This window comes from Haplochromis burtoni, unplaced genomic scaffold (assembly GCF_018398535.1).
Source record: "Haplochromis burtoni strain Fernald_Lab_line unplaced genomic scaffold, NCSU_Asbu1 Contig_387, whole genome shotgun sequence".
Taxonomy (NCBI): Eukaryota; Metazoa; Chordata; class Actinopteri; order Cichliformes; family Cichlidae; genus Haplochromis; species Haplochromis burtoni.
In genome coordinates this window covers 387,244-401,696 of record NW_024582748.1, presented here as the reverse complement: position 1 = coordinate 401,696, position 14,453 = coordinate 387,244, and the positions used below count along the sequence as shown (strand labels likewise).

The 14,453-nt window shown below is 49.3% G+C and overlaps 1 protein-coding gene and 1 pseudogene across 1 annotated transcript in view; one reads left to right on the top strand and one right to left on the bottom strand.

Moving 5' to 3' along the window:
- LOC102296249 (calpain-2 catalytic subunit) overlaps positions 1-11,617 on the bottom strand; it is a 13,626-nt gene extending 2,009 nt beyond the window's left edge. Inside the window, exons 1-19 of the mRNA XM_005944456.3 lie at positions 11,278-11,617; positions 10,714-10,783; positions 7,208-7,326; positions 6,121-6,254; positions 5,465-5,633; positions 5,211-5,294; positions 5,046-5,131; positions 4,350-4,415; positions 4,098-4,258; positions 3,753-3,922; positions 3,650-3,661; positions 3,247-3,458; positions 3,078-3,114; positions 2,861-2,926; positions 2,681-2,738; positions 2,540-2,604; positions 1,617-1,685; positions 1,418-1,496; positions 38-154 (exon numbers count right to left, since the gene is read on the bottom strand). Coding sequence (XP_005944518.1) covers positions 38-154; positions 1,418-1,496; positions 1,617-1,685; positions 2,540-2,604; positions 2,681-2,738; positions 2,861-2,926; positions 3,078-3,114; positions 3,247-3,458; positions 3,650-3,661; positions 3,753-3,922; positions 4,098-4,258; positions 4,350-4,415; positions 5,046-5,131; positions 5,211-5,294; positions 5,465-5,633; positions 6,121-6,254; positions 7,208-7,326; positions 10,714-10,783; positions 11,278-11,514 — 2,011 coding nt within the window. The 5' untranslated portion in view covers positions 11,515-11,617. The remainder of the gene's footprint in view (positions 1-37; positions 155-1,417; positions 1,497-1,616; positions 1,686-2,539; positions 2,605-2,680; positions 2,739-2,860; positions 2,927-3,077; positions 3,115-3,246; positions 3,459-3,649; positions 3,662-3,752; positions 3,923-4,097; positions 4,259-4,349; positions 4,416-5,045; positions 5,132-5,210; positions 5,295-5,464; positions 5,634-6,120; positions 6,255-7,207; positions 7,327-10,713; positions 10,784-11,277) is intronic.
- Positions 11,618-11,693: 76 nt separating this feature from the next.
- The window catches only part of LOC121811783, a 7,273-nt pseudogene continuing 4,513 nt past the window's right edge, over positions 11,694-14,453 (top strand).

The window sequence follows — 14,453 nt, the reverse complement described above, 5'->3', positions numbered from 1 at the left end:
CCTCTCTGAGCTCGTTAGCAGCGAAGCGCCAACTCACTGAACATCATCTCCAGCCTCATCAGACATCCCACGAAGTTGTCGAAGTCGATGGTCATGTCGGGGTCGGCGTATCGGGCCACCAGCAGCTGGTAGATGTTGTTATTGAGAGTGAAACCTGCAGGAAGATGGTAGCTGTTAGCGGCTATCAGACCTAACAGACTTGATCATCATTACTGGTAAATAATGGTCACTGAAGTTCGTCAGTGTAAGCTTTCTATTTACTCTTGCAGACGCCATCGTGTAGCTGCAGCTCGATTGGTCGTGATGTCAGTTAAAGGTGCTCTGACAGACGACCAAATCGCTGCCACCTACGGTGTAATGCAGCGAGCTCAAACACACAAACTAGTGCCGAGCTGGCTCTGCCGCTGTCTTCGATGATGAATTGTGAGAACTCGGCGTTTAGAGTTTAGTTTAAATGGTTCTCAGATCATATGAAAGCAACACAAATCAATAGTTCTATTTAAACCGATCAAACATCACGAAACACCAGACTCTGGATGATAAGGAGCAGTCAGACACTGATCTGGGTTCAGTAAGCGAGCACATCAGAGTCAGCTGAACTCGCTCCAGATCCTGAAACTTTAACCCTGAGGTGACCTTCATGCTGCCAGCAGAGATGAAACGTACCGTCTCCATCAGCTCGCTGCCCGTAAATCCACAGCAGCAGGAGGAGGAGGAAAAACACAAGTTAGACAGAGACAGAAAGACTGCAGGAGGAGCAGGAGAAGAAGAGGAGATGTTAGTGAGCAGGAGACAAAGTCTGCAGGCTTTGTTTTCATTTGTTTAGCAGCAACAGGAAAGATGAGGCGTCTTCCTCACCCCGGCCACAGAGGAGGAAGAGGAGTGTTCTGTTTAAAGCGTGAGTCAGCGGGGAATCACCGTGACTCACACTTTAAACCACAAACTGCAGCAGCTCCACCTCTGAGGGTGAAGACAAGTAAAGCATCGCAACGCCAGAGCTGAGCGCGTCGCCACAACACAACTCACAGTCCGCACACAAACAGCCCACAGCATCTGTGACATCACGGAGGACGTCCCCACGGAGGCGTGTCCCGAGCTCGGCTGAAACGCGTCACCGTGTCATCCTGTTAAATGAAGTCAGGTGGTTTTATTATGTGGCCCTTCCTGTTCCTTAGCATAAACTCGCCAGTGGAAAGAAACTGGTGGGGAGCCAAAGACGCCTGAGGCCCCGCCCCAAACAGAATCGCAAACACGTTTAATGAGCAACAGACAGGAAGTGGTCGACAGCTGCTGGTGAGCCAATCACAGCACGAAACAAGACGAGACGCCAGCAAAGACCCGGGTCAGGTCGACGACTCTAAGCTCGTCGCATTAAACGAACGCTTCGTTTGTTCCTGCAGAAGAAGAACAGACTGACCTGCGTCTTTGAAGGCCACTCTCATCTCAGGTGTGCACATCGTCCCCGAGTTATCAGAGTCGTTCTTCTTGTAGATGGACTGCACGCACACGCACGCACACGCACACGCACGCACACACACACACACACAGGTAGTTACATATAAAATTCGTCCTGTCAGTACAACATTCGGGATTAGAGGTCAAAGGTCACGTCTCACCAGGTATCTCTGCACCTTCTTCCACAGCGTGGCAAACTCCCCGAGGCCGAGCTTCCCGTTGCCGCTGTCCTGCTGCAGGTTAAGGATCACTGACAAAAACATCCAAGTACTCTCATGTGACGCCGTTGCTGATACAGCTGCACTGGCTGGTTCTGACCTTTAAAGCTCTTCAAGGACAAGCACCAGCCTACATCATTGAACCTTTACAGCCCCGTCCCTAGTAGGTCCCTGAGGCCTTTGATCAGGGCCTACTTGTTATTCAGCACACAAGGCTGTGAACCAAGACAGAGCTTTGGTTCCTGGTCATGTCGGGATGGTAGCTGTTAAAGGTTGGAGAGCGTGCTTTTTCTTTTTGTGCCCCGTTTCTGTGGAACAACCTCCCTCAAGATGTTAGGCAGGCATGCTCTGTGGAGGCTTTTAAAACTAAGCTGACGACACATTTGTTCACCTTATCTTACAAGTCTTAATTCTATGGCTTTGAGTTTTTAAATTTTTACTGTTTTTAACTTGTAGTGCGTCTTTTACCTGTATTGCTATGTATCGCTTTTATTATTATTTTTTATCTTTTTAGTTTTAAATAGTTGTACAGCACTTTGTTTGAAAGCGCTTTATAAATAAAGTTATTATTATTATTATTGGTCACTGTGGACTCTCTTCCTCAGAACTTAAGATCTGGACACTCAGTGATCACTTTAAAAAACAACTAAAAACATCTTTTTGTGTCTGTTTTTGTTTTATACCTTGTGAAGAACTTTGATCTTTTTCTCTAGAAACGTGCTATATTAATAAAATTTTACTTACTTACTGACAGGTGAGTGACATCATTAACCCTGCTTTAACGCCTGCACTCTGGCATCATTTCCTGTTTCTCTAACACCTGCACTTCCTGCTGCCAGGTGACCCTAGCTGTCTGTAAAGGATACGTCCATCAGGTTCACCATCACCCTGCATGTCTCCATGCCGAAGCCGTCAGTTTTGATGTCAGTTCCTGTTGAAAGAGAAAACGGGAAGTGAAACCTGCGGCGCTCTGTGTTCAGGTAAAAGGCGTCGAATCTTCAGCTCACGTTTGGAGACGATTTTGTTCATGATGGTCCTGAGCTCCACTGCAGAGATCTCCATGTCCTGAAACACAAACACGAGCAGCCAATCAGGCGTCTGTGGGCAGCGCACCTGCACGCTGCCACGCAGCAGGTGTGGGAGACTTCCTGTTAGGCCGTTTACGCACGTGATGAGGATGAACTTACACTTCCGGCGAGTTTAGTGAAGAGGCTTCTGAACCCGGCGTCCACCTCGCTGTCTGACACCGTCTCCTGGACACAAACACCATAGCAACCGTCAGCACATCATCACTAACCTGCAGACATGGCGCAGCACTGAGGCTCGGGGTCTCTAACAACGCCGACCTCAAGGGCGTTACTTCCTGTTTAAAAACCGTGAGTGTGGAGTCTGAGTGTTACTCACATCATCGAGTTTGGCACTGACGGGGTCGTCGCAGGGCCTGCGAGAGAGAAAACTGCGAGTCACACATCAGAGCGCCAACCAAACACGCAAGACCCCGAAGCCCCCACGGCCGGAGCTCAGTGCCTGACCACACCCCCCGACCACACCCCCACAGCGGCAGATTTCTTACACGGTCTCCGTCTGCTTCTCGGAGAACACCCGGATGCAGAAGTCTCCGTTCAGGTGCGGCTCGAAGGTGGACGGGACGATCAGGTACTCGCCCGGCGGCAGCTTGAAGCGAGAGCTGACCTCACGCAGGTTGATGAAGGTTTCTGACCTCGCCGTCTGAGCGTGGCTCAGGAAGAAGTTCTTATCCAGGTGCACGTCCCTCTGGCCGTGGAACTGCAGATACAGAGAGGACAGCCAATCGGGACATCAGGAGGTGTGGCCAAAGAGAGCGAAAATGTGTATCCATGTTTGAGAGCATTCTGCCTGACATCCTGACATCGCCGATGTTACCACAGGAAATATCCTGATTGTATAAAAGAACTTGAATAGAGCTTTGACCTTTGACCTGCAGGTTCAGCACTCACCTTTTGTGGAAGCTGAAATAAAAAGAAGAGAAGAAGAGTTCAGAGTTTGGTCACGTGTTTGGTCTTTGAATCCTTCACATCAGATTTTCTCGGACGTTCTCACCTCGTAGATGGCGAAACCGATGGTGTGCATGTCCTCGCCCTGTTTGCGTAGCTTCCTGCGGTTCTTCTGGATAAGACCCACCACGAAGCTGCAGCCCACCTCGCCGTCGTCAGGGTCATCGTCCTCCTCGGCCAGCTTAATCACGAACTGCGGATTCGTCCAGAACGTGTCTGCAGACAGAAACATGCAGCCTGAAACCTCCTGCAGCTGCAAAGCATCACAACAAGGAAGGCCCCGCCCCCGCCAGGTCATCCTCCATTAGCGGATCTAGAAAACTTAAGCCCCCACAAATAATGCTCATTTCTGATTGGTTACACGGTCTCAGTGTTGCAGCAGGTTACTCACACGGGTTATTCCTGCAGCCTCCGGCGGTGGAGCCTCTCCTCCAGCCGCCGTCAAACTTGCTGACGCTCCAGTGTTTGACGGAGTCGTTCTCGATGGTGTCCGGGGTCAGAGTGCACACCTCGATACGAGAGTAGTGACGCTGGAAGTCGCTGAAGGACATCCTGGGGAGAAAGAACAGAAGAGCGCTTCCTGTCAGCACACCTGAGCTTCCGGCGTCAGCAGGTGTGCAGTGCGCACAGAGACTCCGCCTACCAGAACTCTCCATCTTCTGCGTTGCTGTGAGGACACTCCCCCTGCACGTAGTTCCACTCAGACGACCTGCAAAGAGCAGAACCGATCAAAGCCTCACAGTTCTGAACCTTCTTCCTGTTAAAAGGGAGTTTTTCCTTCCTGCTGTCGCCAAGGTGCTTTCTCACATGGGGTCATGTGACTGTTGGGTGTTTCTCTGCATGTATTATTGTAGGATCTACCTTACAATATAAAGCACCTTGAGGCGACCGTTGTTGTGATGTGGTGCTGGAGTGACTCAGCATGTTTGATTGTCGTTCCACATCCTGCTTTCTTAGAACAGGTAACTGGACCGACCAATCAGGCTTCAGCACTGAAGGTACCCTGCAGGACAGGTATGTGTTTTGTTGTAACCGGTTAGGTTGCCCTACAGGTGGGGCGGGTGCGGTGACCTCCACACGCTGCTACTCTGGTTAAATGGCTTTTTCCCCAGCATCTGTTTTTGTTCATCAGTGCACTCGAGTGAAAAGACCACTCACTAAACTCTGCACAGCCAATCAGAGGCCACCTGCTAGTAACCAGGGTGACGGCAGCTGGAGTTCAGATAACTTCAGCAGGTTTACTGTCAGCTGATCTGTCGTCCTAGCCTGACTTCAGACATTTTAGCAGATACAAACTGAGCTTGAGCAGCTGGAGGCGCTCTCAGGCTGAGTTGGTTACCCGTCACTCCACGGTCCCGTCCACTCCACCTGGCCCCACGGGTTCCTCATCCTCACCAGCTTCTCCTGACGCCCTCGGTAGTTCACCTGGGAATGAAAACAGTTACGTGTCACTTCCTCCTCCTTCATCTCCGTCTCATCCTCACTGCTTCTCTTTTGACGTTACCTCCACGGCGCCTGTCAGTGAGTAGGCGTGGCCTTTCACCAGCTTCTGATGAGTCACAGCTTCAGAGTCTGCGGCGCTCGTGATCTGCAGAGTGACAAGCACAGCCCATCACCACTGACCCCGAGTCCAAGGCCAACAACCCAACTCTGACCCCGGCTTTCGCCTCCTCCATCGAATAATCCCGAAACACACCTCGGAGAATCTGAGAGAACCTCACTAACTGAAGGAAAAAGATGGTTTCTCTCCACACTCACATCGATGGAGCAACCCAGCAGCGATCCCGCTTCCAGCGCCTTCTTGATGATCTGGAACAAGTTGGAGGGGGGCTTTTTCAGGTCGTAGTTCTCTGCGATGCCGCCGGTGAAGTCCTCGAAGCCCTCAGTGGTGGACCCGCCAGACAGCGCCTCGTAGCAGCCGTTCACTCTGCACACAAAGAGCACAGAATGGCATGAAGGTAGAGCCCTTTCAGAGCACCAGAAGACCAAGAGCATCCACGGCGGGGGTCAGAAGCTCCCATGCACTAACCCTGGGCGTGAATGTGAGGTTTACCCTGTAAAGCCCGTTATATCATATTGGATACATGAGTTTCTGAGACCTCCATCTCATCAACGTGATCAATACTCGACATAATTTCAACATGTTACAGACTAAACTATGTTTTTGTCCAAAATTGTTGCCAAAACTGCCAAATGTATCAAATGCAATACAAAACTATATAATAAATAAATATAAAAACATATTATACACAACATATAGCAAAAAAACGTTTGTGGATTTTGTTATAAGGGTTGATAAACATCTCAGTTCCAGACAATCTGAATTTTCTGACTGTCAGAAACCCCAGGCTCCTGATTCCCAGAAGCCTTTGCCCTGGTCCTGCTCCTCCCCCTTCGGTTGAGGCGGGTCTTACTTGGCGTAGGCTTTCTCCAACAAGGCGCTCCAAAACTCCCTCCCCTCGGCCGAGTGCACGAACATCAGCTCGCCGTCTTTGACCGGCAGCCGGTCGTCGATCACCACGTCCACCCACTCACCGAACTGCCAGAACTGCGGAGGGACAGCAGAGGACAGAATGTCAGGCTTTTACTTTGAAAGTCTCTGTGAATTTGCAACCTATCACTGCATAGTGGGCGGGTCTACTGGCCAGGGCCCACCCACTTCAATAACAGCTGTGAGAATATTTTTAGGTTTCAGTTTTTAAGCAAACAAAAGGCTGAACGTGTTTTCATTTCTGTAAAAGTAAAAATAACATTTATGAACTTATCGCAGGTGAATTCTGACCAATCACAGCAGCCCATTTCTCACGGACCAGTAACAGTGAGACCCGAGCGGCGTGATGCTTCAAAGTAGGGCTGTGCGAAGCTCAGGTGCTCCAAACCAGCCTCAGACTCAAACGCTAGAACGGGCGTTTCCCCGCAGCACGCCGTGTAGAGAGACAGAAAGGCATGAAAAGCAGATGGTTTCATGCATCGGTCAGAACACTGCGCTGAAAACACCTCACACAGGTCGAGTTACAGGAAAAGCAGACAGATAAGTTTATTGCGCCGTCCTCCTTCAGAGGTCGCTCTGTATCTGCGAGGTCATTGGTCGCTTGTGTTTCTGCTGGATTCTCTCTCTCGGGGTTTAACGACCCACACTCAGTGAGTCCTCGCACACACTCACGCAGTATTGTTTCTGCAGGGCGTGCCCCCGTCATAAACAGAAGCTTCAGCACCAAAAGCATAACTCTCAGTAATTACAAGGCCCCGCCCAGCTCGCTGCGACCAGAATCCTGGCGCCGTGCCCGGCATGAAGCACTAACACATAAACTCCCACGTGAGTGGAAAGCTTGGTGGAGCGTGAGGCGTAACAAACATGGCTGCTGGCGTTGTTGTGAGAGCCGCAGCTTTCTGCTGATCGCCGCCAGCCGCTGACGCAGCTCCACAGGGTCCAGCTTTACGTCAGCGAGGCCTGACAACATCAACCTGTACAGGTGTTTCACAGAATCACACATTAGTTACCTGGAAGTGGAAGATGCCGGCGTAGCTGTCCCCAAAGTCCTGGTCCGTGGGAACAACTCTGGCCATCACATATTCATTCAGGGTCAGAGAGGCGATGGCCGCCAGCAGCCAGCAGTCACCTGGACAGACAGGAAACACTCAGTCAGCGCCCACTCCTCAGCACTGCCCCCTGCAGGCCTTACTTCCTGTCACCCCGATTTACAACTAAAACACTCATAAATATGTTTTACACCTGATTGGCCCAAGGCCTTATGACATCCTCCGCACTAACGCCATGATCGCCTCTTTCACTGTGTTTCAATCAAACGTGTTGCATCTGTGGTGCTCGCGGTCAAAGGTGACAGCCACAGGAAATGACAGCTGGAGGGCCAAGCAGTCATTGGGTCATTTCAGGAAATGGTTATATTTGGACAAGTACTATCTCACACACACACCTGTTAATCAGTAACAAACAATCATAAGCCTTCGTCATACAGTAACCTCACAGCAGCCAGGTTAGTGGTCACATGGCATCATTAAAGAGCAGCAGAAACAGGGTCCAGAGATCCAGCTCAGGTCAACCTAGCAGCTACTGTGTCACCATCCACCTGTCGGTCAAAGAGGCCGCGCCCCCTAATCCATTATAAAATCATTGTGGCGGGGGCGTGGTCTGCTGGCCTGCTGCAGAGGAGGGGTGATACAGTGAGTTGAACAGGACTGTTTTAATGAGGGAGATGTGTCTTATCTGTGTCCGCAGTGAGAAGGAGCAGGTGATGCTGGGAGAGAGTCGGAGTGGCTGCGTCCGAGGCGGGCGCCAAAAACCGCAGATTATTTCTCAATAAAAGACAGTCTAAGCATTAACCAGTCGTGTGCGCGGGTCCTGTGTTACAGTCATGCTCCCCCAGTTGCTGACATTCTGCACACACCATTACACACTCACTACAAATACAGGACTCGACACACAGTCACTTTAACCACTTTAAATCCTCATTGCACAGTTTTTACACAACTGTAAATACGAAACAGCCGTCTTACATTCTCTAATATTGAATACTTTAGTATTTTGTTATTTTTATTATTATTGTTATTTTCTTCTTTAATATAACTGCACACTTCTATATGTTCATTTAAAGCTGAGGAGCACGAGCCAACAAATTTCATTACGGGTAAATGTTGCTATGCTGTTTATCTGCATATGACAATAAAATCTGAAACTTGAAACTTGCTATGAAGGATGAAACTACCTACAGAGATCGATCAGTTTGAGTATCAGGCTGTAAACATGTTTGTTTTAACATGGGAGTCTATGGGCACTGACTCACTGCTGCCTCCGCTGGACGTCAGAGGAACTGCAGGTCTGGAGTGGCTGGTTAGTGCTGCCCCCTACAGGCTGCACAGACGCTAATGAGATCAGCGTGCAGTTTAACCCTGAAAATATGCCCAGCTCTGATTGGTGCACACCGTTACAGGTCACACTTTTCTAACAGAGCCCGGAGAAAAAACACGCTGCCACAGGTATTCATCATCATCATCACATGTTCAGACAGACGCTCTGCTTCCTGTCATGCAAAAGCAAGAAAAACCTCAGCTCACACTTTAATGATTCGCTCGACCGCCGTGACGCCTAGGGAGGAACTCAGACAGCGCCGCAGGAAGTGAGTGCAGCGAAAGAAGCCTGTGACCACAAACATCCAGAGAAGGAGCTCCGCCTATAATCGCAGCTCAGCGTTACACAACAGTACTCTGGGGTTTCACCGAGGCACGAACATGACTCATCCACCACCACACAGGCACTGGGTTTGTGTCCTTGTGAGGACCGCCGGGCTGCAGGCACGCTCACACCTGGATCAGGTCCACATCTGGATCAGGGTCCACATGGAACCAGACTCAATTTCAGGCTGTGAGTCATGTGACAGCAGGATGTCCTCACAGAGTTGCAAACACAGGCGTGTGTGAGTGTGTGTGTGAGGGTGTGTCCTCGTTGGCTGACAGCTCATGCCCCTCGCTCTCTCTGATATTTGATGTCTCTCTCTCTCTAACAATGGCTGGTAGCCTTTTCCTGTCTGCTGCTTCCTGTTCAGCCAATCAGGGACCAGCGTGGCAGAGCCGCTCAGCTGCTTCTCATTAAAATAAAAGTTCTTCAGCAATTTGATGGAGAGGGGGCATGTGACCCCCCCCCCAACTGTGAGCCTGAGACTTTAAAGCCTGAGATCATGTGACCACAGAGATACTATCTTTGTCTGTGTGTGTGTGCGTGCGTGCGTGCGTGTGTGTGTGTGTGTGTGTGTGTGTGTGTGTGTGTGTGTGTGTGTGCGTGCGTGCGTGCGTGTGTGTGTGCTCTGCTGAAATCAGAATGTTTAGAGAGCGAGTAGGAAAACACTGATGACATGAAGGAGATTAGACTGAGATTAGACTGAACCAGCTGAAAGCATTGTCATGGCAACTTTGTTTTCTTTCTGCCTTTTAAGGTGGAAATGATTCTGCAGCCTCTGTCTGTGCGACAACGACGGCCTGAGGCAGAATGACATGTTATCAAACAGGTTTATTAACATGTTATCAAACAGGTTTATTAACATGTTAATAAACCTGTTTATAAATCTGTTTAATAACATGTTTATTTTATTAAACAGGTTAATAAACATGTTTATTTTATTAAACATGTTTATTAACCTGTTTATTAACATTATTGGGGGTGGCTGTAGCTCAGGTGGCAGAGCAGGTCAGCCACTAATCAGAAGGTCAGTGGTTCATCCCAGGCTGCCTCCTGGCTGCATGCCAACAGTATAACCTGGGTATTACAAGATACGGGTTATTAACCCCATGTTATTAAACGGGTTTATTAACATGTTATTAAACGGGTTTATTAACATGTTATCAAACGGGTTTATTAACATGTTATTAAACGGGTTTATTAACATGTTATCAAACGGGTTTATTAACATGTTATCAAACGGGTTTATTAACATGTTATTAAACAGGTTTATTAACATGTTAATAAGCTTGTTATTAAACATGTAAGAACCCATATTGAGTAATAAATAGCGAGAGCTGTACAACACACTTTATTCTTTCGTTATGACACCCTGTGACATCACGAGGACGTCAGAACATCCTGACGTCATCACATCATAATAAAATGTCATAAACCATGAAAGAGCGTGACAGCGCGGCTGTCGGGGAGATGCGCTCTGGTTTGTTTGTGGAATAAATAAAGTTTGAAATGAAAAGCGCAGCGCTTTACTGAGTAAAGGGCTGTCGCTGAGGTCTCCATGACGACGAAATGGGGTCAGAATCGATCAGCTGACCATTTCACAGATCCTTTTATGGCTGAAAGCTCTGTGGCCTCTGACCTCTGTGTAGTCTGATTCAAAATGAGAATTCAGCTGACTGAAGCTGTGAGTGATGTCACACCAGCACTGCTCTCGGATTGGTTTTCGTTAAATCGGCTCAATGAGTTTGAACGCTCAGGAGGCGTGGCAGCCAGCACAGACCGGGTGAGATGTGCTCAGAGACAGTAGGAAACTCACCCAGTGCGCCCTGGCAGATATCAGTCCTGGTGGCCCCGCCCACGATGAACTCCGGTTTAGAGACGAGCTCCTGGAAGACAAACCAGAGACAGTGTTAATGATGCTGGTCAGGGCCACGCCCACTCAGAGTGGGGAACACAGAGCTGCTGGGGTGTGTGTCCAGATTCAGATTGCTCCTCAGACTGAATCTGCTCCCAACACACACACACGCACACCATCACTTGAAGCTCTCAGGTTAACCTCAGCTCCTCCACCTGAAACAGCTGGTCGGACTCACTGTCTGCGTGCACGCCCACCGCTCCCTCGCTGCTCTTCCTCCCGCAGCAGCAAGCACTGACTCATCAGGGAGTGACTCAGTGCGCATGCTTAAGATTGAAGGGACGCATTTTATGAAACGGAGCAGAGATTCACCAAAGCTCCTCTCTGTCCCTTCATGTCCCTGCCGGAGGCCTGCTCCTCTCACAGGTCTGTGAGATTATCATCTGTGAAAATCTCTCTGGGTACCAAACAGTGTGTTTTTCCATCAGGCACAACCACCCCTCCCCCCCCGGTCCCGGTTCTCACCGTGGGCCTCTTCCAGCTGACTCCGCGGACCTTGTAGGAGCTCGGGCCCAGCTCGTTGAAGCCCAGAGACTCGGGCGCGGCGGGGAACGTCGGGTCGCAGAAGAGCTTGCCCGCGGAACGGTACTGGGCGCGCAGCGCGTTGAAGTTTTGGTTCAGGTACGGGACCGCGTTCGCGTTGGTGCCAAAGCCCGCGGACAGAGCGCGCTTCTTGGCCAGAGTGGACGCAACGCCGGACATGATGAAGAGGAGGAGAGGAGGAAGATCACACGGCTGTAAACTCCAACAACTTCAGCTGCTCAAAGTTTTCCCCACGCAGACCGCGCCCCGAACCAGAGGAGGAGCCACAGCCTCTGCCAGCCTCCACCCACCTCCAACCGCTCAGACGTACACCTCCCTCTGAGCAGGGAAACACAGCACGCGACGTGTTTACTGTATTTAAGACATCATATCACGCACACACACAGACCCACGCACACTTACCACCATCATTATCAGTGCTCTGCTGCCCCGCCCGTTCTGATCACCTTCAGTTTTACAGCGCACCCAATCACAACAACAGTCGCCTCAAGGCGCTTTATATTGTACAGTAGAGACCACAATAATAGATACAGAGAAAACCCAACAATCATATGACCCCCTATGAGCACTTTGGACAGTGGGAAGGAAAAACTCCCTTTGAACAGGAAGAAACCTCCAGCAGAACCAGGCTCAGGGAGGGCATGACCGGGAGCAGCCCTGGAACAGTGCGACATCCTCTCACCTGTCTTTCAAAGAAACATGAAGAGCGCCCCCTGCAGGCAAACAACTCATTTTAATTGATCCTAATAATCAGTAAATATCATGTTATTTGATTATTGTTATTGATTTCTGCACGAATCCACAGCAAATATGATGCAAATCATGTTCAGCAAAGCATCTCCATCCTCCGCTGATCCAGCCGCTCAGGTTATACAGGTGTTGATCAGAGTGGAAGTGCTGTGATTGGTCAGAATCTGCCCGAGATACATTCATAAAACACAAACCCCTGTCACAGGTGCTGTTGGTCTCCTGTTTCTATGGTAATTTCTCCCAATCAGCTGTTCGTCAAACGTTTTGATGCTCTGGTGTAATAATGTGTGTGACTGAATGCATTATCATCATGCGACGATAGCCACCTGTGCTTTCAAGTTCAAGTTTTATTTGCTGTGTCCAAGTAACATAGACACATCTGTCAAATTAGCATACACTGTCAGATCGCCATACTTGTATCATCAAACGACACAATGAAATTCTTCAGCTCAGAGCGCCTCAGCATTGCACATGAAGTAACACTTTGAGACAAGACGTATATCAATAAACATGTACAGCGTGCCCAGTGATTGTGCAACATACTGTCTGATGTCTTAGCAGTTCAGCAGGTTGATGGCTTGAGGGTGTCGCCATGGAGATGGCGTCAGGCAAAACTACAAAAACGTGTCCGAATTTCAAAGAAAAGAAGAAACGACAGGAGAAGAAAAGCAAAGAGAGAACGAGAAGAGAGCCCTGTCGGTCACATCTGTGCGAATTCATGTGGAGGAAACAGGAAGCGCGTCTGTGTGTTACTGCGTTGTCATGGCGTCAGGTCTCTTTCCTGTTTTATATTTGAGAAAAGCTTTAATACGTAGAAGGTTTTTATGTTCCCGAGCCTCTGAAGCTGAGCTCATGTGTTTGTTTAAGCAGTGCTAAGATACTAACCCTGTTATTAATAACAATAATAAACCCACCACCAGTAAACACACTTCATCCAGATTCAGTCCGCTTTCATTTACACAGCTCTCACTGCTTCACGCTGGAGCAATTTGGCAACAGTGGAAAGGAAGAACGACCTTTTAACAGGAAGAGCCCTCTAACAGATCCAGGATCAGCATGAAGAGCGTGAGCAGGCTTGCGCAGCGGCCCGCCTCTCTCTGTTGCGTGCCAAGCGTTTGCTGTTTTTTGTCTTATCAAAGAGCCGTTTAGACTGAGCGGCTCAGACATCAGAGAGAGAACAAACGAGCTGCTGTTTGAAGAAAGAGGCTCCGGCCGTTAAACATTAATGAGATAACAAGCAGCCGAGCTGCTCCATCTGCTGCACAGGTGAGAACAGGGCTTCAGTTCAGCTGCTGTCTTTCAACAGCGTGCAGAGTAAGGATCGCGTGACGATGTGAGCTGACGCTTCTCAGTGACATCAGTTCTGAGCAGGAATTTAAAATAACACGTAAAATAAAAACAGGTGACAGGAGCCGTTTCTGCTCGGTCTGAGTCCTCGGGCTTCTGCACGAGAAAAATTTCACATCAGTCGATGTTTGATGACATCACCCTCGTCATCAGCTCCATGCTTCCCTCCATCAGAACCGGGCTTCGTCACAGCAGACTGAACGTCATCGTCACCTCTTAGCCGATCGATAGCAACACTGCTGCGGTTCGTAATGATTGTTATCATCGCTAATCATGTCTCGTCCAATCAGGAGCTGTGTTCTGATCCTCGCTTCATTGCTGACGGAGCCTGAAGAACAGACGTCTGTCAGGGAGAGCTGGGTGAGTTTGATGACAGCGGGCGTGCTCGTCGCTGACAGGAAAAGGAAACATCACACAACACTTAAACTCTGCTTTAAGAAGTTTGTAAAATAAAATGCGACAGAGAAAATCACCCCAGAGAATAAATTTTCTGAAGTGGTTTGACGAATAAAGGACAAAAACTTTCAGCTCCTTTATCCACAGAAATGACCTCTCAGAGGCTCAGAGAGTGATCATGTGACCTGTGTCTGTCAGGTGACTGCTGGCTCCTGGCGGCCATTGCCTGACTCTGGACCCTCAGATCCTGAACAGAGTGGTCCCTCCTGGGCAGAGCTTCACCTCACAGTATGCCGGCATCTTCCACTTCCAGGTCGCTCACCTTTTTAAAGAAACAGAAATAACACACAGTACAGGGCGGGGGTGTAATTACAGAGGAAGTGACATCTGGTTCACATCTGTCCTCTGTAGTTATGGCAGTACGGGGAGTGGGCGGACGTAGTCGTGGACGACCGGCTGCCCATCAGAGACGGGAAACTGCTGTTTGTCCACTCAGTGGAGGGAGTGGAGTTCTGGAGTGCTGTGCTGGAGAAAGCCTACGCTAAGTAAGAGCAACCTGTGAGGTCTAACAAAGCTGACCTGTAATTAAACTCACTTTTATTTAT